General features: G+C 41.6%; 1 protein-coding gene across 2 annotated transcripts in view; it reads right to left on the bottom strand.

Annotated features, from left to right (window-relative positions):
- Nucleotides 1–20750, bottom strand: part of adgrb3 (adhesion G protein-coupled receptor B3) — a gene marked incomplete at both ends in the record, with an annotated part of 103807 nt that overhangs the window by 33521 nt on the left and 49536 nt on the right. Inside the window, 9 exons of one of the 2 annotated variants that reach the window (XM_083897923.1) lie at nt 249–351; nt 1829–1904; nt 2832–2978; nt 7317–7425; nt 9951–10019; nt 11788–11982; nt 13194–13300; nt 18582–18683; nt 19208–19372. In XM_083897923.1, the coding sequence (XP_083754049.1) occupies nt 249–351; nt 1829–1904; nt 2832–2978; nt 7317–7425; nt 9951–10019; nt 11788–11982; nt 13194–13300; nt 18582–18683; nt 19208–19372 (1073 nt within the window). Of the gene's footprint in view, nt 1–233; nt 352–1828; nt 1905–2831; nt 2979–7316; nt 7426–9950; nt 10020–11787; nt 11983–13193; nt 13301–18581; nt 18684–19207; nt 19373–20750 lie in introns of both variants that reach the window. The other variant, XM_083897922.1, reaches the window with a different exon arrangement.

Consider the following 20750-nt stretch of genomic DNA (forward strand, 5'->3'; position numbering starts at 1 on the left):
CCTTGTAATTATCTGACTTGGAAAATTAATTATCGAGCCAATTAACCGTCACTGTGTGGCGGCTAATGGGAGGTGATGTGAGCTGCGGTCCCTGTCATAGCGCATTTATCCAATAATGTGAAAACTCTTTCTGAAGCCTTGAGAAATAGAACATTTTACATAAAAGCAGCAATTTCCTGATATATGTATTTATGTATGGAGGCGTTAATGAGTGCGATTAGACGTGAAAGAACGACTGCGGTGCTTACGTTTGCCAGGTGAGCCAGTTCAATCTCCAGATGGGACTCGGTTGCCTTGGGCTCAGGTCTCACAGTCACGGCAATAACCTTGGAGTTCACAACTGTGTGGTTCCTGAGTCAAACAGAAAAGGGCCCCAACTTAGAAAACTAATCTAATTCCCAGAGTACAAAGTATTATTAGACTGATCTAATTCCCTCCGATGATCATGTCGCACACTGTTTAATTATCATTGAGGGTCAAATGATAAACAACCTACGTTGCTCTTAGACAATAATGTTAAAGCAGGGCCTCCTCTTTGATGATTTATGTCACCTCTACTCGTGCTTTAACACTTAAGGATTATATTAAGACTTATGTCGTATCTATTCAATAAGTATTAAAAACCTGATCTGTTTTTTTTAGTTCCTCTCTGCTGGCTAATCTTCTTTTCTAGAATTGGGAGGAAAGCAAGTTCTTCAAATTAATTTTCAAACTAGCAAGAGTATTAGTCAGAGGATTTCTCTCACTCTCTCTCTATCTCCAGTGCAGCTTATGCTGAACACCAACCCAAATATGACACGCTCACTGACGGGGGCTTGAAAAGCCGTCCATGAGATGTCAAAGCAGCTATAGAGGATGTTTGCCAGGTGTTTAAAACATGTCAGCAGACGAATCAAAGGCTTGTCTCAACCAAAGGAGATGTGTCTTTGTAATGTACACATTTTCCAGCGACTTGTTTTGTTGAGATATCCTTTCTTTTAAATCCATGAACAGGAGCAAAACTGTACACAGTTGTCTTTGGTGGTGAGACTGCGACAGTATCGCCAGAGTTGAGAAAAGAGTATTTTTATCTGACCTTTTCATACAGTGCGAGTCTGTCAGTCTTCTTGCTTTTTTTTTTGTGAAATCAAAATCAACGGAGCAAATAGGTATGCTCTTTCGCTCTTTATCCACTCCGTATGCACGAGAACTTCTGACATTTACTTTTCTTATTTGAAATTTACAAGCTTAAGCTGTGGCAGGTGAAAGATCCTGTTACTTTAGAGAGAGAGAGTGAGAGTTTTCAGTGTCATTTCATGAGCTCCTCTCCACATGTTTCACAGAGCCGCTGTTGACTGCTGGCCTGGCCGGTCCTGATGTGACCGCTCTGTCCTTGGGCTGTTTGTGCCAGAGACCCGCTGATGTGGGTCTGACACCTGCTGGCCGTCTGGGACATCCCATTGCTTTTTTTAAGGCACGGCTATCATCCTTAATTAAACTGCAGATCCGATGGTTCATTCAGTGTAAACTCCCCCCCGTTCATAAACCCACTGCAGTAATTGTGCTAAGCTCCGTTATTTTCACTGACTCTGATTTGACACCGTGAGAGACATTTTCAATGAAATGCAAACTCAAAACGGCACAGTGGCAGCACAGCTATTTGATTTCCACTCTCTCCCTGTTAGACACTTTCCGTTTCATGCCTCTGCAGTGCAACATTTCAAGGAAAGAGGAGTCAGCCGGGGCATGTTTTTAAGAAGTGATTCACTACTTTGAATGAAAGTACCCAATATGTATTTTCCTTTCTTGCCACCGGAGCAAGAAACACATGGATATATGCTCTTCTTACTTTGGTGACGGCAGCATCAGTCCAAGAGTTTTGTAGAGAACTGTTCCCAGAATGAAGACAGGGGATCCTTCCATATCTAGAGGAGAGAATTAAACGTGAATGAACACTGTTGTCAGGTCTTATTACAGATTTATCACTGAATACACATGGACAGACAAACATATAGCGTCTTTATTGATCCAGAGGGACATTTTAAAAATATTTAATGTTGAAATTCTAAATTCTACATTAGCCATTCTGTACTGCAAACTCAGTATCTAGTGATAAAAGTAGGATTATTTTTACTTTTTGTTGATTCTGCTTCTTCTACTGTCCAAATTAGAGTGGCTATAGGATTAAGGCACGTGGCACAGATATCTAATCAATCCCTTGCTTTGTTATATATATTCCAGATAAGACTGATCACACCAATTAACCAAATTGTCTGGCCCTGAGCTGAAATTTACTGTGGCAACTGGCACCGTTTGAAAGGATGCGGAAAATGCTGAGACGAAGGAACGCCGCTGAAACGTCTGAACAAATACGGGCGAGCAAAAACGACTTTGTTCAGAGGCTTGTGGCATTATTTCACGTTGCCCACCCCACTCCACCCCCTAAAAAAGGAGGTGGTGTACCATAAAGCATTAAGGAATCTGGAGTCAGCAGGAGACTGATGTGGTTACACAAAGGTCTTATTGTGAGATTTCTGACAAAGCAATTCAGCCAAGATCATTCAGCTTTTGCTGAGATGTCAACATATTTATTTTCCGTTCCCCAGCAATGGGCAATGAATCCATCATCATGTATTCAGACGGTATTGATCTAACATTTTTATTTTATTTTTTTATCTCTGCAGGTTTATGAAATATCACTGCCGGGTTTCATAAGGAGGAAAACTTTATATGCATATCCTTTGGCAAATAAACTTTCTACACAATGCCTGTTCGTGTGGATCCGAGTCCTGAAGACAGATGTGTCTGACTCAAAGTGGGACAGTTCTGTGAAATATTATTCAGTCACATACCTGCTGACTGGGAAACAAAGAGGCCCTTTGGGATGACCACTTTATCTTCAGAATTCCTGGCCCAGTCAACCATGCCTTTACGACCCTTCATGGGGAAGTTGATGTCAGTCATCACAGACACTGCTGGAAGTCTCTGGATGCTGGCCACTGCAGAATTTAAACAGGTCCAATGAAGAAATATAGATGATCAATATCGTGGGACTATTTATGCATTAGTGGAATCATCCTACACACACATTTCCCAAAAGCCCATAATGAAAAAAATCTCCTCCACTTCACATGATCAGTGCTAAAGAGTTTTCTTTTGCATCTATACTGCACGTCTGTGTAATAAAATATCAATAGATTAAAAAAATAACGATATTTCATGGAGTGATACTGTATTGATTCTTTTGGTTCACTGTATGAATATGGAAATATTCTTGACTCCTCATTGGCAGCAAGCTTTCAACCATTTCACTCTCTCCTCCTCCTTCCACTCATCTATCTATCTATCTATCTATCTATCTATCTATCTATCTATCTATCTATCTATCTATCTATCTATCTATCTATCTATCTATCTATCTATCTATCTATCTATCTATCTATCTATCTATCTATCTATCTATCTATCTATCTATCTATCTATCTATCTATCTATCTCGAATTGGCACCAGCACCCCCTCATGTGGAGGATAAAGCGGTAGAATGGAAGATGGATGGATGGATAAATGAATACATTTTTTCTTTAATTTTTAAACTTTTATGAGCTGGTGTTCATGTTTAGTTTTATTTGTCAATGTTGTTGTTGAGCCTCCCTGCCTGAGGATGGCACTGCCATCCTTTTCTTTCCTTCTCCAGGTTGCTCCGCCTATAAAATGGCCGCTGGGGCTGCTTCCTCTTTCGTGCTCAGCTTCACCTCAGGAGCACATGTCTGGCTGTGCCTTTTTGAACCATTTTCATTTATTAAAGTAGGTTTTTTTGTTTGTTTGTTTTTGTTCATTTGAAAATCATTCTTTCCTTTTCTCTCTTCCCTGCTGAGGACCAATACGTGGTCATTTCATGCAAGGATCAACATTACAAGGGGAAAGTTAAAGCTGTACTGTTCTCTCCCTGCTATCATATCCAGTCCCAGTCAGGAGGTGTTTTAGAGAGGGGAATATAAGGGTTATAGTCCAACCATTGATGCAAAAAAGCTAATGTTTCTTGGATTTTGCCAGAAGTACAATTTAAGAGAGACTGAACCCTTTGATAGCAAATGTGCATTGTGCGTTTGTGATGCCTCCGAATGCTAATTCAGCGAGGGAATCACATTCAGCATCAAGCTACCTGTCGCTGTCAGCCAACATAAACATTCTGCAAACAAATAATTAGCATTTGACGCCTTCTTGTTTGTGTGTGATTAAAATGAATCACCATTGAAGTCAAAATATGGGTTATAGATTCACAATAGACATCGAGAAGAAAAATGTCAAAAGCGAATGATGCATTCCACCTTCAAAGTGGTGTTTATTTTAATTTCTAAAATGCCCCCGAGCTTCACTTTGTCCTCCAAATGTTTGCTTGTACGGCGAGAGAATAAGTTGCTGGAGTTCAGAGCCTCTCGCAATCAAGGTTATTTGACTAAAAGTAGGAGGACAGAGGACGACGCACTGGTGGCAGCCAGTATTTATCTAGGTGTCAAGAGGCTGCCATAAATTAGTGACGAAATGATGCCGCAATATCTTACTCAGCCAGATGCTGTCCACTTGGATCGGACCGACGGAGACACAAAACTGTGCAATCTTTTAATCAAAAGAGCAACACCAGGAGCACGGTGGGAGGAGCTGAAATTACCGTGTGGCTGCTGACCAAACACTGTGCTTTGTCGATAGGTAAAAAAATTACCATGACAACCCCTCCATGCACCTCCATGTTTGAGTCAAGTTTCATCAAAATTGAGTTTGGCATGTGAGATGTGAGGAATTGATATTGAAATTTAAACAGACGCCCTCTTTCTCTCGGTGTGAAGCTTGACCAAATGAGATATGTTGGCAAAAATTAAAAACACAAATAAAAAACAGGGATAAAACATGCAATTCTTTCTTGAACTAAACACAATTAAGGAATACATTCAACTAGTAGCCAGTGAGCTTCTGTTTGATTCTAGCCAGGGGAAGCTTATTACTGCAACATCACACACACATGCACACACACTGCCTCTGTGCCAGGATTTTCCTAAATGTCCTTGAGAAATCTGTCTGCCACAGTTCTGCAACACCATAATGTTGCTGTTTTCCCAGAATAATTTACATGTTTAATGGAAATGAATATGGCCTTATAAAAATAAAAAAATCTACCCCAAGCCAAAACATAGCACTAAACTGTCGGGGCAAAGAAGTTTAAAATGATTTTTTAGTAAATATGATGCTTGCTGTGATGTGAAGTTGTACACACAAGTGTAAACATGAAAAGATGAAAAGATAAAGGAGTATTCTGCGGTATAGCCTTACAGTCAAAAGGAAACGTATATGAAGCAAAAAGACTCTCTTTCATTTCAACAGGCCTTTGATAGTCCCGTGCATTTATTCTACTTAAAAGTCATATTTAAATTAATGGATAACAAATTCAACTTAGAAGGGTTTTTGGATCAGCTCCAGTGACCCATGACCTCCATGTGGAGGATAAAGCGGTACACAAGCAATGGGTGGACACATTTTTACTTAATAAAACTCAATGAGTCGAGTTCACCTTATTCATAGTATGAATATTTAATACGTCAGAGGTGTCAGACCAGGATATAAAATTAGTCTGCTCATTAAGTCAATCAGTCATTTCGAGAAGCCGGTAGAGAAGCTGAAAATAAAGTTCACAGTGAGTGTGATTTACTGTTATCTTTGAGGAAGTTTTAAGTTAATTTTGATATTGTCATGAATTGGAATTAAATTGAATTGAAACCGATAAATAAATCCTAAAATTTGAATAATTTTCCTTATGTTTAGCTTCAGATTTCATGTCACATCACGCCTAATGGATGGACACAGTTTAATCATGGTTCCTCAGACTTAAGGCTGACTTAAAAAAACTAAAGTTGAGTAACACATGCAAACTTGTTTTTTGAGGCTGATCACTGTTGTTCGTGTTTGCTTAAGATGCTTAAATGTCAACATGGCGTTAGTTTCGCAGACTAAATGGCACATTGTCTATCACGCAGGGGTCATGCTTTTTTCCAAGCGTAATGAGGAGGCAGTGGCAGCGAGACTGGACAAATACCATTAAGCCAAAGTGGGCGAGGTATAGAACAGGAGAAGGCCAGAGGAACATTGTGACATCTGCAAAAGTAATCATTAATGCTCAGCGTTATGAAACACATTCAAGCCTGATTTCCAAATGTCCATTTCTTAATTTGCCCCTCACTGTGTTTCATAATGGCATTTTGATGGGTGCGTTCACTGCACAGTGCTTGGTATGCTATGGGGCCTACCTACAGTATTCATCATTATGGAAATCATACACCATTAAGAGCCACTGAGTGCAAGTGTTCGCGAGAAGTGGGTCAAATGTTAGCTATTGTAAAAATACATGAAATTCTGACTCTGTCAGATGAATTGCCCAGCAGCACAGCTGTGTGCATGCTCACATTCACTTGCATGAATAAATCAAGACTGCAGTTCTATTATTCCATTCCAGTAAGAAACCATTTACAGCTTAGTATGAACCGAAATGCCACAGAGACTTCAGATCATCCGAGAGGCTGCACGACATGAAGCTAAAAGAACCCAAGAGGAAATTAGGGAGGAAAAGTATTGCTCAAGGACTCATAACCAAAGACTTGTTTTTAACCAAAAGAAGGAGAGTTTTAATCTGGACCACAATCACTGGTGCGGAAAAATGTTTGCAAGCTCATTACAGCTGTAAAGACTAAGCTGTAATTTCACTTCACTTTAATTGGCTTTTATCTGACACCGGCAATATTTTTCCAAGACTTCTAATCTCGCAAAAAAACATGACAAATATATTTTATTTGTATGCCGCAGCATCTGGTGTTCAAGGAAATGCTCTACTACTCAAGCTTCACTCAGAGGACTGAAGTTTGGCTCAACATTGGGTCACTTTCACCAAAATGGATGTTTGGACTGAACTTCAACCACAAATAATTTCTTCTTCTCGTGCTTTGGTGATTCATTTGCCGTGATCATGAATAACTGAGAGTCAATATCAGTTGTAAAGCTCTAGTCAATAAGTGCTCCTGTGGTGGTTTCGCCACTGCATGCTCTTCATATTGGATTTGGTGTTAAGTGTTTTCATAAGAATTTAGCACATTAAGACCACAATCTCAGTTTTAATTAACATTATTGATTTGCAGTAACACACACACGCACACACAAACCTTTACCGTGTGCCATTTATCCTCAATTAATTATGTTGGGGAAATTGACACAAGGAGTCAGTAGTGCATAAAGTTTATGTGTTAATGTCAGGCTGAAGTAAATGGCAAAAGGAGCAAAGGGGTTTGGTTCTTACCCAAGTTCCCAGTCATCAAATAGGCATTGTGGAAATCCTTCATGCCCAATCCAACAATGTGGATGAATTCCTCTATGACCTGCATAAGCTCCACTGCTCCTGGATATATCTAGATGAAATAAAAAAGACAAAAAGACAATTTCAGCATGAATGCCATGATTTTACCAATAAGAGGTAGCAGTGTGTGTCGCAGAAAGGATGGAAGTGTGGTGCATCAAGTATTAAAAAATATTAAAATGTATAATAGATGGGAATGAATCAATACCGTGACAAATACAATTTGAATTTGATTCAGTTTGATTGACTTTGACAGGAATCTGCAAGTTTAAAAAAAACACCGTATTCATACATAACTTAAAATAAATGAAATTAAATGATAATCTATCAAATGTCTTTGTTTCCCCCACAGTTGCTAGTTCCCCCTCTCCTAAGAGGCTGCTCTACAAGTCGTGAGTGATCTCCTCACTTTGCGTGCTGCTTTTTGGAGCTCAGAACTCAATGAAAGGGAACTGCAGTCACAGGGATTCAGCACCACGGTCAGCTCCACAAGTCAATAAACCGAAGGCAGACTCATCCAATAAATGACCTTCAAAACACTGAGACCACTTACTGTCCTCGCTGCCAGTCGTGGTGATGAGTCACATCTAATAAGAGGCTCTGGTTTGAAGGCCTTTTTTTTTTTTTATCCCTCCTTTGACAAGACTTTCCGGAATAAGCATTGAAGGCCTGTCACACTGTGTCATCACTTATGCCCAACTCTAACACATTTGACACTTTGACAAAGTAGCAACTCCAAAGAACATTTCAAAAATGTCACAGAAATGTGTCTTGGAACAAATATCATTGCTGGACCCAGTGATCATCAGGCCTTTGAGTGGCATTTTTAACAATTAACACCTCACTTATTGCTGATATTCAAACAAACACCTGAGGCAGGTATTTCTCTCCCGGGTGTGTTTGCACATGCGTGTATGTGCTGGTGAGTCGGATCAGAGATGCTGAAGTTCGGAGCCTGTGACACAGCAGAGTGAAAGATGTAGTGGGAGAGAGAAGCACATCACGTCGCCCCTTCCGGCATGTCTGACGCACAGTGCAGTCATGCTCATTCTGCTGGTGTCCATGGCAACCAGAAGATGTGAAGGCAGCAGAGGGAAATGGCTGCAGTGGAGGTTCCGTAGACAAAGCTCTTACTTTCCTTTGCCATGGTAACAGTGACAGGAGGTGAATATATAGTGATCTCTGCACAGAGCCAATTCCACAGCCAATGTAACCGCACAGTGAGCTGTTTCGGAGTGTTTTGAATGTCCACAGCACGCGCCATGTGGGTGCGTGCAGCTCAGAACACTTGTTAATGTGACGGAGGGGGGAAAAAAGCCAGCAAGTGAGAAAAATTGAGAGAGCTGTGAAGTCCAAGCGGCGTCTGGAAAAATCAGACGACATTGCTTAGCCTGTGTCCACTTAGAGCAATGCCAGAGCTGAAGCAGCACCTCCTTAGAAAAGGAATATTAATAACTGCAGAAATAATTACCCATGTCAAAATACTTCTTCTGGGTGCTCCATCATGCAGACACTATCTCCTATTTCTATATTTCCTCTGATCTGTCTGTCTATCGGTGATGCATTGTTATTGACAAAACTGCTCATTTGAAGCCTCCTCTCTCTGACAACCGACTTCTGTGGCCTGCCAACCCAAAGCTGCATTTAGTAAACACCTAATTACTGCCTGTAGAGACAGAGACAGCAAGAACTGGCACTATGCTGGCACATTTTGAACAGCCTGTGTTCCCCTTCCATCTTAGCTGAAGTCAGGCATGGAGGAAATGGTGACAACAACAACAAAAAAAGGAGATCTGACTGACTTCATGACTGTCACCATGTATGTATCAGTCATGTATCATGGTGCAGGTGGTGCCTGATTTGAGCCGGTTTAGCAGCGATGGTGACAACGGAGCAGATGCCCTCTGCAGACTTGCAGCCATCACAGATGGTATCTCTGTCAGAGTCTAGGTGTGCGTGATTTCAGGAGTCAGGTTTGTCTTAGACACCGGTGGCAGTTTTGAAAACGAGTGTTGCCACCTCTCAGGTGGAGAAATGTGTAGCACTTAAAAAATGTGTTGTTATGTGGTCAGATTTTGATCTATAGTACAATACAGCCTTCTGTCTCCCGCTGTATTTGTACTAAATATAAAGAATGCTTATCTGTATGGAAACAGTGGGGAAAAGAAATAAACATATGTTGGGTTAGAAGCAATACTGTTTGTATCTTAAATTCATCTTAAGTGATGGTCAATCACACTGGTTGCCATGAATCGTATAAGCCTGGATGGAACAATGTGTCTGCAGGAGGAAATGAGTCCTGCAGTGGTGCTGCCGTGGACTGTCACTGTGGCAGTGCTGCTGCCACCAAGTGGCGGTCTGAGGGATTAGCTCTCTAAATGAGGCCAGATGTCACATCAGCTTAAATGACCTTTCTCAGTGATATGTGCGGGTGGAACGTTTCATCAACACCAACCTGGCGTCTCTGCTGTTCAGGTGGAACCTGTTACAAACGTGCTTGAAGACGGTTTATGACGCACATAATGTTAATATAAAAAAACACACAATTATTTACTAACTGCACTGCCAGATGCTTACCTTTTGTGCGTCTTCCCATTTCTCCTTATTTTCCTCCTCCAAGAGGTTGCTGATGATTTGAAAGAAGTTCTGTGGAAACGATGAAAGGGAAAACACATGACACCCACTCACTACACAGTACTGCATGCACTGCAGCAAGATGCTTTTAAAAAAACCAGGAGCCGTGAACCATACACAGTGATTTTATTTATGGATAATATACTGACACTTCTGATCAAAGTCGGGGATTTCTGTGAAGCGATAACGACATTCCCTGCTGGGATCAATTGCTAAAAAAAAAGAAGCATATTTGCCCCTGAAACTGTGATAGTGATGATAGAGAGAATTGGTGGGATTTTTGTTTCAGCTCTGATAAAAAACATTCCTCGGACCCTGGCAAACACTTAACGCCAGAGGAGGAACACGCAAGCTGCAATCATGGAGGAAAAAAAAAAAAAAGATGAAAGGGAATGTTTGAGCTGCTATATGGATTGTCCTTTTTTTGGCTGCGGAAAGCAGGATCTGCTCGGGGTGCGTGCCTCCAGTAGTAATAGGACCCCTGTCTGATCTTTAGCCTTGTTATTTCGTCTGGTCTACAATGTGCCTGAGGGAGTGGCTCTCTCTCTTGACACAGGCTATCTTGTTTTCTACTTGAATGCTTATGCTCCCTCTGGTGGTAATGTGCCCACTTTAACACTGCATTAGCGCAGAGGCTCACGGAGGGGGTGGGCTGGCTGGCTGACTGCTCTCCTCTCTGCCCACACACACGCTATATAGCTCTCATCATAACCAGGGACAGGATGCTTCCCTCACCTCATAGGTTTTCCAAGGTGGGGAAATGGCCCGAGGTTGTCCAACCGTGGCCAGAACATTTGGCTTTTATTTCTGCAGAATATTAGCGGCAGACCGCACACCTGACTTTCTCTTAAATGTGCACATTGCCAGTAGAAATTTTTTTTAAGGGAATGAACATCCCTGACATTTTGCAGTCCAAATTCCACCGAGCTTTGGAAGTGCATAATTAAGCAAGTTGAACATGTTGGTGATTTAATTATCTCCATCCTAAACCTGGGGAACAAGCTGTACGGCAATAAAGGTCTGAATCACACGACTGAGTCACAGTCAAAAGACTTTATGCTTAGATCGCGACATATTATCTGTACGTCAGTGGTTTTGATATGACAAGGTAGTTAATGTACTGATGCTTTTAGTTTATATATCTGTCCTTTGCCCTTCATGCCCCCAGATGTGTATAAACATCACCAACAATAAGAGTTTACTGTATGTATATATTCAATGTACCTAAAAAAAGCTTACTACTCAGCAGATATAAGGTAACATCATCTGGGAATTCAAAACAAGCTGAACTTTCATATCCAACAGAAAACAACTGTTTTAATATTCAGTGTGTTCTTGTCATCACATGCCGAGTTACTACTATAATAATAATTTTAATATCATGTTTTTACAATTATTGGTATATCACACACATGGTGACAAACACAAAGAATCATACGTCACAATCGCATTAATGAGAAGATAGGTATCGTCTCATTGACAATGGAGGTGGATCTTAAGCCGTAATCTCCTCCTCACCCTATTGACATAAAGAGGATCAGGCCTGCAGTCAACCACCCCTAACATGATGACATGACGCGGTTATGAATGTGGTGGAAATCTCCTCAGACAATGGCGTCACGGGATGTGTCTGTCAGCCTTTGTGGTCTTTCACAAAATGGCATAAATTATCATATTTTCTGTAAAACCGTGCAACACATTAGGATGATACAGCTGACAATATTGTCAGGATGTCACATGAGCCGCCGCACAAAGATTATCATCTACGAATGAACCTTACTTGCACGTCGTCTGATGACGGCTCGTAGCTGGCCCTCTTGAACGTCTCCGTCACGTTGCGAAGGATCTCCACGGACGAGAGCAGGTCACCGGCGTAGAAGTTCCTCCTCTGGGTGAGGTCCAGCAGGTTCTTTGTGACCTGGGACATCCCATCCCCCGCCAGCATCCTCTGTCCCTTCGCAAGGTGCCCCTGAACCTCCAAAAACAGGAGAACACAGAACTTGGGGCATCGGTGTCCTACAAGCGGGTTTCCGGAGGCGCTCGCTGATACGCTGAGCTCCGCATTTCGAGTAAACGGAGTGAAACAAATCAGGAAGAAAGACTTGACTCTCCAAGGCCTTTTCTGTGACATATATATCTAAGCCGGGGCTGAAATGTATTCTGCCTCGTGGATGTTTTGAAATGAGCCAATATGAATAAAAGAGTTAACTGGAGCAGAAGACTCAGATTTAGGCAGAAATTGTACAGTGAAATGACATTTCACATCATCGCACAGGGTTTATATTTATAAACACACATCACAGGTGCAGTGCTATATGTGCTTTCTCAGCTCTTTATATTCCTAACAGTGATGGAGGGTTATCACAAATACCTATTCTAAAGGGATTGTCTTCTCTTTCTATTCTAGTGAGTTGTAGTTTCACCGCAACACACAAGTTTTCAGGACAGAAAATTATTATATTGCATTTTAATTGTTTTTTCGAGTGTGCAGTTATTTTAACACAGATTGAGCAGAATCTACATTATGAGATTGCGCAGACATTTAAGTGACAGCAGCAAGATGCTGCAGAGGCGTCTAATGCGCCTCATCTGTGCCAGAGATGCCAGCAGGATCAATAATCTCATCCTTGCCCTCACTGGTCAGCGAGACAGTGAAGAGCAGGAGGTCACTGACCAAATTGCGCCCCATCATGGTTGATCCATCTCAACCCCTCCATCACACACTGCCGGAGACATCTATCTTTGTGCACTTCCTGATTTATTTACGGGGGCGATGCTTATTGTGAATGAGCAAAAACTGTTAAGTGATTTACTGAAGAAGATACGTTTTTTAAAATGCCAGTTTGAGTGTGAGAGAGGAGTAATGTGCTGCTTCTGATGTGTATAAAAGAGGGGAAAAAAAGAACAACAGCTTCTTGCAGGATCAATGGGTTCAGATATATGAGCACACAGATGAGAACATGCCAGAAAAACTAAATCAACCAGTTTAAGAAATCCATTATGTCCATTTGTTACAAAAAGAAAAATGGTGAAATTAGTGTTCTAATTTGCTCCTCTATTGAAAGTGGTTAATCTTTAGGTACAGTGTGATGAGAATGGGAGGGGGGGGGGGGGTGCAGGGGCAACACAGGGGAGGTAATTTATGATGCATTGGAGTCTGTGAGAGGAAGCTGACGTTGCACCTACTGATTGCTGCAAGTATCTGAATTCGTTTGTTATGCATCGAGCATAGCTGGGCTGCTCCCAGAAGGCCATGCCACGGTGATCCAAAGAGCAGCGTCGACTAGTGGTGCCTGTAGAGCAGCGGGAGAAAGAGGACAGATTTGGAGAGGACAAGGAGTGAGAGAGGGATGAGAGGAAGAGAGGAGATGGTTGCAGGAGGCGCAGAGAGCGTCGAGTTCGGGAGGGGAGGTGGGTGGTTGGTTTTGGGGATTAAGACCAAAGGATAGCCAAAATAATGGCAGATGGAAGTGGTGGGTGCAGGAGGGGGGGATACGGAAGGAGAGGAAGGACAAAAAGAGAAGTGGACAGAAACATTAATATATATTTTCATAATAGGCTTTTGCTTTTTGTCCGTTTTCTGTTGCCCGTCACTCAGCGTCAGAATTTGACATTGCCCATTATATTTTTGCGCTGAATTCGAGGCACATTACTGACAGAGAGGGCAGAGAGGTCTCTGGAAGGGAAGTGCTGCATTTCATTTCAAGCAACAGGCTTTTAAAATACGTTACGCACCGTGTGCTGCGTTAACACAAAGTTCCCGGTGGCTTACTCAAGCAATCAGCTGTGTTAGCCATCGTGGCGTTTTAAACAGCGGTCCTGAAAAAGCAGACCCACACCCCAATATCCTTCCACACATCTCCTCACGTAGAGGTCCAACGTTGCATCTACCCTGCTGTCGACCTGGTGGAGTGCACTTCACGCATCACTCCCCACCGCTCCAACACAGGTGCTTGACACCCTGAGGAAAACTCCCACGGTACAAAACAATTCCCCAGGCATGTTTGTGCTTCACATAAACTCTCTTCTATGTCTTGTTAGACAGGAAGATTCTGAAACCACACCTCTTACGCCCACCTTCTCCTCTGCTACTGCATGGCGCTATGCACTTAAAGGCATGAGTGTACACAAAACATCGCTATATGCCAGAAGGGCATGCAGCACCGTGAGACAGCAGGAGAGGCTTCACACTGCACTGTGCATTTATCTGCTTCCAAACTCTGCACGCCCCCCCCCCCTTTGTTTAGCACTCAAAAGTATACTTTCACATCTGTATTCCATCTTCTCTCTGGCTCTAAAAAACAGTGTGAAAAGGTATATTTTATGATGGCTTGATGCAGAAGAATTGGGGATTCAGTTCAGTTTTTCTGGCGCCGACATTCTCAAAGGTTACTGTCGACCAAAAGAGACACTGTGCTTAAAGCCGGGAGGTGGCAAAAAAAAAAAAAAACACAGAACAAACAAGAAGAGGCTGCAGTCAACAACTGCTTTAAACTAATAAACATGGAAGCCACTCAAATGAGAAATGTGGATCTTGTTTGTGTATTGACTTGGAAGATGAGTTTAATTCAATAGATACCGAAAGGCTTCTCCGTCTTCTTTTTTTCAAATGAGTTATTTAGCCCTCAAATGACCTGTAGTCTGCTTTCATTTCGGTATTATACTCTCTGATGCCATTTTAATGTGAAATCAGCAGTACTAGAAGGTACACATTTCCCGAGGCCACAATCATTTTAAAGTGAAATGCACGGGCCAGTGCGCACTTTTATGTTTGCACAACAGTTTTGCTCAGAAAATTCATGATTTTATAGCAAAAGAAATGTGGTTGAGATATATTAGCTGTGTAAAACAAAACCTAGCGCCGCACTTGCAGCCAGAAAGTGTCCATAAGCATTTCTTGGGAAACGTTATTAAGAATAACCTATGCTCACTGGAGAGGGATTACACAAAACATCCCTTCATGATCAGTTTAGCTAATTTAACAGATTTGGGGATTAAGCAAATTGGACACTGTAAATTGACCGTAGGTGTGAGTGTGAGAGTGAATGGTTGTTTGTCTCTGTGACCCTGTGATGGACTGGCGATAGCAGGGATTTGATGACCCGCAACCCTCATGTGGAGGATAAAGCTGTAGAAAATGAATGAATGAAGTTAACATCCTGTCTTATTTAGTTTCATATTTCTCTCTATGGGATAAACCTTTTTCTTCCTCTTGGCTTCGATCTGTGTCACCAGTGGGTTCAAACAAGGTCAGGGATGGAAAACACAGCTTTGACCGGGAATTCTCGCCTGTCAATCTGTCGTTTGTCCTCGCATCACCTGTGATGTATGTAGAGTAGGTCGACGATGACATATCTATAGATCAGCGGAGAGGTGATCAAAACCAAGGCTGCGCTCCACAGACAATGACCTGTCGCTGTCCAGTTTTATGGTCTCCTAAAGTTTTGTTCGTCATCTCAAAGACAAAAAGTCTAAAAAAGCATTTTCTACCTAAGAAATAATAGATTAAAAGATAGATTTTTGTGGCCTTTGTATTATCCAATCCATATTCTTTCCTCGTTTTTTTTTTTTTTTTTTTTTACAAAAAAAAATGTAAAAATCAATACCTTGCATTGTCTCAGTAATAACGGAACATAATAGTATGTGAGCCACGTTACCACTTTCAATTTAAAGGAGGCTGTTATTTGCAAGAGAACACATAATAATTTCGATTGATCTCGAACCCTCTAATATTTTTAATTTTTTTTTAAATTTGTGTTTCACTTTCTTTGATTTCTCCCTCTTGCAGTTTGGTGACTCAAACACTTAACTGATCACTTTTGAGTTGAGGCTTTTACTAGAAACGAAACACGACCGTCATCTGAAATCAATATATTTGTAAAAAGTGTGCAAGAAAAAAATCATACAATATAACGGTTTGAAATTTTGAATCACTACTTAAAACGGCTTGAAAAACGAACAAACTAAAACACAAAGCTGTTGTTGTTCTTAACCATCTATGTCGACAGGCGTATGCTGCTGTGTTTGAGTGAGTGATGCAGGGTTAGTAAATGAATCTGCCGTATATCCTCTCCACTCTCTCTTGCCTCTGGTGGCAGTTGTCGTTCCACAATAACCCTGGAACTGGGTCGCTGTTCTCGCGACGACCTTGATGACGCCTCCGATTGAGGCACCGACCGCCTCGAACCCATTTGAACGTTTTTACCCCGAGCAGTCTGACTGCGTCCGTGTCGCACGTTTTGTCACGCCGCTTTTGCTGATCAATATTTAATCTCTGTTTACCCGCTCTCAGCAGCCATTACACGTCTGAACTGTCCTCGAAAGGGGAAGGTCTGAACGTGAGGCGCTTGGTCTCGCTACACGTTTCTTTCATGGAAAGGTTTCTGCCGGTTTTGACCTTAATCTAATTACAGGTTAAAGGTTGGGAGGTGTTGTTTTGCTTTATACTTTCATAATGTGAGCTTTGTGAAACCTGCTGACACCGGAACTGTGATTAATGGCTTTAGAAATAAACTTGACCTGACCTGATCTGTTGTCCATCATGGTCTTTTTGTGTAGTGGTTCGTACCAGCTTTGTCAGGGAGGATGTTTCATGTAGTAAAACATTATTTTACCCTTTCATCATGATATTGCTTCGACATTAAAGCTCACATAGAGTGGTCCTGTTGCACATAATATGTCAGTTATGGAGGTCTACTTACATACATTAACTTGTTTTTATGGTCAAAAACCTCCTAGTTGCTGTAAAAGAGCTGATAGAAATCCTCTTTTCTGACGCTGTTCCCCAGCTGCGATATTTCAGAATCAACTCTCACCCCCAGAAGACAGAGTGTGTTGTGAATGGCCAATACCCGGAAGTGACATATTCAACACACCCGCTCTCAGAGGTGCAGCTCCCCCCTCTGGAACGGTGGATGCACTGCTACTCATTATCAAAACATTGTTTTAACAAGGTTTAAAAATAGCTTCTTCACGACTCCCCGCCGCAGTCCCTTTTACGACTTTGACCCGGAGTCAGACCCAGAGTCAGAAGACACTGTCGCTCGTGAAACACCTCCACAACGGACGTTATTCTTCTTCTGCGGTTCAATGTACGCCACTGGATGTGCCCGGACTAGTGCCTAGTGTGGACCAGGACGATCTGCTGTTCAGGAGAACCACTGTTTATGTAACCGGACCGGGTTTTTTCAGAGATCTCGCTGAGCCCGAGATTACAATAAAACACAGCGTTCTCATCAGTGGCTGAACTGTTTGTTTAGAACCTTCAGGGCTTCTTAAACAAGGTAATGATGCAGATACACACTAAAAAACAGCGTTCATTGGAACTTTAGGTCTACGTCCGATTTAAAGGCCCTGCTTCTCAATGCTGTGCATTATATGTTCATTATTAAATGACTCAAAAACAATAGTATACAGAAAGCATTGGGTGTGACAGGATCCACATTTAGCTGCATATTATCTCACGCATACGGCTTTTGTTTTGTGCTTCGAATATAGTGAATTTAATTAATATATATGATATCTCTTCGCAAAGAAAAGTAATTAGTTGAGCTGTATGAAAGTGTCTCACAGTGACCTGAAGAACCTTTTTGGTGTAAATCAAATTGTTAATCAGTAAAGGTGTTACATTTCCAACTGCAATACACGGAGTAGAAGGAAAAACACAAAAAGTCCTCAGTGCCAGCTTGGAATAGCTTTGTAGTGCTGAGCAGTTATTAGCCATAAAACTAATGTCAAGTCAGAAAGCTAATGTCATAACAATAAATCTTCCTCGCCATAACTTTGCCGCAGGTAAGCCATCTGTGAATGACAGTGTGTTTGCTGCAGCGACTCATTTACCAGTTAGACGTTTTATGGTGGTGGGAGAGAAATGTCAATTCATAGCAGAAGTTTTACAACAGCTTAGCGTGTGGGATCAACATGTAACATTAACACCCGGCACCGAGCCATTGTCCTGCTGTGTTTGTCTGCAAAGCTGACCTTCACTGAGCACAATCGGAACATGTCACTGTAGCGTTGCCATAGATTGAATCTCACTTTGTTGCGTGGCCTCCTCATCCCTTCTTTTCTTCTTTTTTTTTGGTCTCATCCTGAACTTTCACCCTCTGCTCTCATGCTCTTCTCTCCATGCACACATTAAAGCTTCTGTTTTCTGACTGAAAACAAAGCTAAGTGTGCTTTTGTTCACAGAAATATATATATTTTTTTTCCATCCAGTAGACCAGCTGTGCACTGACAGGTTTTGTAGTGAATTGCAAATACAAACTGCTGTATCTCCTTTTTGGTACCATGCGTTGATTTGGCAGCCAAATGCTAGTTAACTCCCACAATATCTATTGTGGCAAAAAGCCACATAATGAAGCCAAATTACCATCATATGTGTGTACATTTCCAGTGACATTCTACTACTGCAAAGTAATAGTAGCACTTGGTCACACATTATAGTGATTCAAAGCCAGTCCTTGAAAATAAGTTACACTTATGGTCGGTCAATCGTATTATAGTTGACCAACATTCTGATTCCAATGTTCTTAAATGAGTCTTGAATAAATAAAATAAAAAGATTGAGCTCACCTGTAGCATTGGACGGGCATCTATTAAAGGCCAGTTCTCCTGAAGGTGTCCGTCGCCACACCATTGACACTGCATAGTCCTCAGGGCAAATCTCATATGGTGCTGAAAAGCAAAGTGGAAATCACCTCGGTGCGAGAGCTTCCCGGCATTCACAACATGATGCAACAATTTCCTCACATTACATTCGAGGAGGAATCGAAATCAAGGTTGGCAAAATGTGATCTTGACATTGTCATAAGATGCTTCCTCATCTTCAATTCACTAGGAGTACTACATAATAATGCTAATAATCGTCATCAGAATTCATAAAATAATAGGTTAAAAAAAAAAAAAAAAAGCAAAAGGGATGATGTTGAAATGTGCACAGTAAGCTTTAGTGGTATTTGCGAAAAAACCCAGTATGTCCCATCAGCAGTATCTATTTTTTTCTTGGTTTATTGGAATAAATCCATACTCATTCACCCCCTCTTCTGAATCCACTTATCTGCATCTCCTCCTGAGCCTCTGTTTGAAATGATCTTGTGTGTGTGACAAGACATGTCCTTCACTCCGATAATTATCTCCCCACTTTGAATTGGCTTCCCCTCTGGCCACTCAGATTTAAGTCTCATTATCCTTTGGCTCACCTGGACAGCGTTGGTCGCTGCACTTTCGGACTTCCTCTCCGGTGCCGTCGCACTGATGACCAGTCACTGCGGCCCCCTGACACACTCGCGCTCGCCTCTGCCATCCGCCATCGCACGACTTTGAGCAGCCGCTCCACGGGCCCCAAGGATTCCACTGGCCATTAGCTGAAACAAAAATCACTCTCAGTTAGAAGCAGATGCTTTCAGACGCATACAATTAGCAAATGAGTATCGCAGAATATTGGATAACATTTGTGTTTTATCAAATACCATTTAGGCTTTCAATTAGGTTGCAGTGTGTTGTTAATATCACAAAACTGCACAGGATATCGTTGAATAATTAAGAGACTGTGAGCTTTATAAGTAGAGAAGGTGATCTCTGAGTGGTGATTATTTGCCTCGCTTAAATATTAAAACACGTTAATGCTGAAGTTTTCAAAAACAGGGCCGCATGTTTTATGTCCTTGTAATGAACACTGTTAAATCGTGCATTAGACAAAAAACAGATGTGGCCCCTTTAGCAATGTAGTAAATCACATGCCCTTGTCTGAGCAGAGAGAGGTACAACAACCCAGTGAGCAAGAAACACACTCTACACTCATTTGAACCTCCACTTACCCCCTACTTCACACGTGTGAAGGTGTTTCATGTCCTACAACTAACCTCTGTCAGATCCGCTTCCACAAGAGGAGGAGACAACAGAAACGGTCCGTGTTCTGCCGGGGTTTAGCGATCTACAAGACCCAGAAGATGCTGATCTCTCGCGTGTGTTTCAAAGAGCTCAATGTGCAAGCACGGGCTAAAGAAGTTCCTCCATTGTGATTCACAGTTCTGGTCCAGCCTTCATTGTAATCACTAGTTTTTTTTGTTTTTTTTTAAGTCAAAGATGTACAGTATTTCACTCTTTCTTGAATCCACATTGACTTCATCTTCAGCGGTTTTTCGTTTCACATACTTTCCCATCGCGCTTGTTAAACGGCGGCTTAGACTGTCGTCTCACTAATGTTTGATCCCTCACCTTAGAAACAAATAAGAATTGCTAAAAAAGGTCGGGGCTCATTAAATGAATAAATTGTATAATGCATCGTCCCACAGTGAGGAAAACAATGGCATCTCCCTGCCTCATTACCATGCGCACAAATTAAAAATACATATTCAGGAGCATTTACCAGTGCTTTAGTCATGCAAGAGAGCATAAGGTTGGCTCACATGGTTACGCAACATTCCCACTGATTTTTCAGCAATTGCAGAGGAATCACTTTGCTGCACACATGCCAGTGTAAGACAAAAAAAAGAACAGCAGTTTTTACACTGCTTCAGTGAAAATTGCATCAGGAGATTAGAAGAGTGCTCAGGCCCTTCACATGATCAAGTCAATTCAAAGCTGCATGGAGACCATAAGCTGACATCTTTAAGCCTCTAATACATCTATGATGTTGACAGACAGTTTGGACAGATAACCCCGAAATCATGTGAAATGCATCAGTGTAACTGGATTTCACAAATCCAATTGGTATAGCATGGCCTTAAATATTATTTTTTG

The sequence above is a fragment of the Microchirus variegatus genome (genome assembly GCF_963457635.1).
Source record: "Microchirus variegatus genome assembly, chromosome: 11".
NCBI lineage: Eukaryota > Metazoa > Chordata > Actinopteri > Pleuronectiformes > Soleidae > Microchirus > Microchirus variegatus.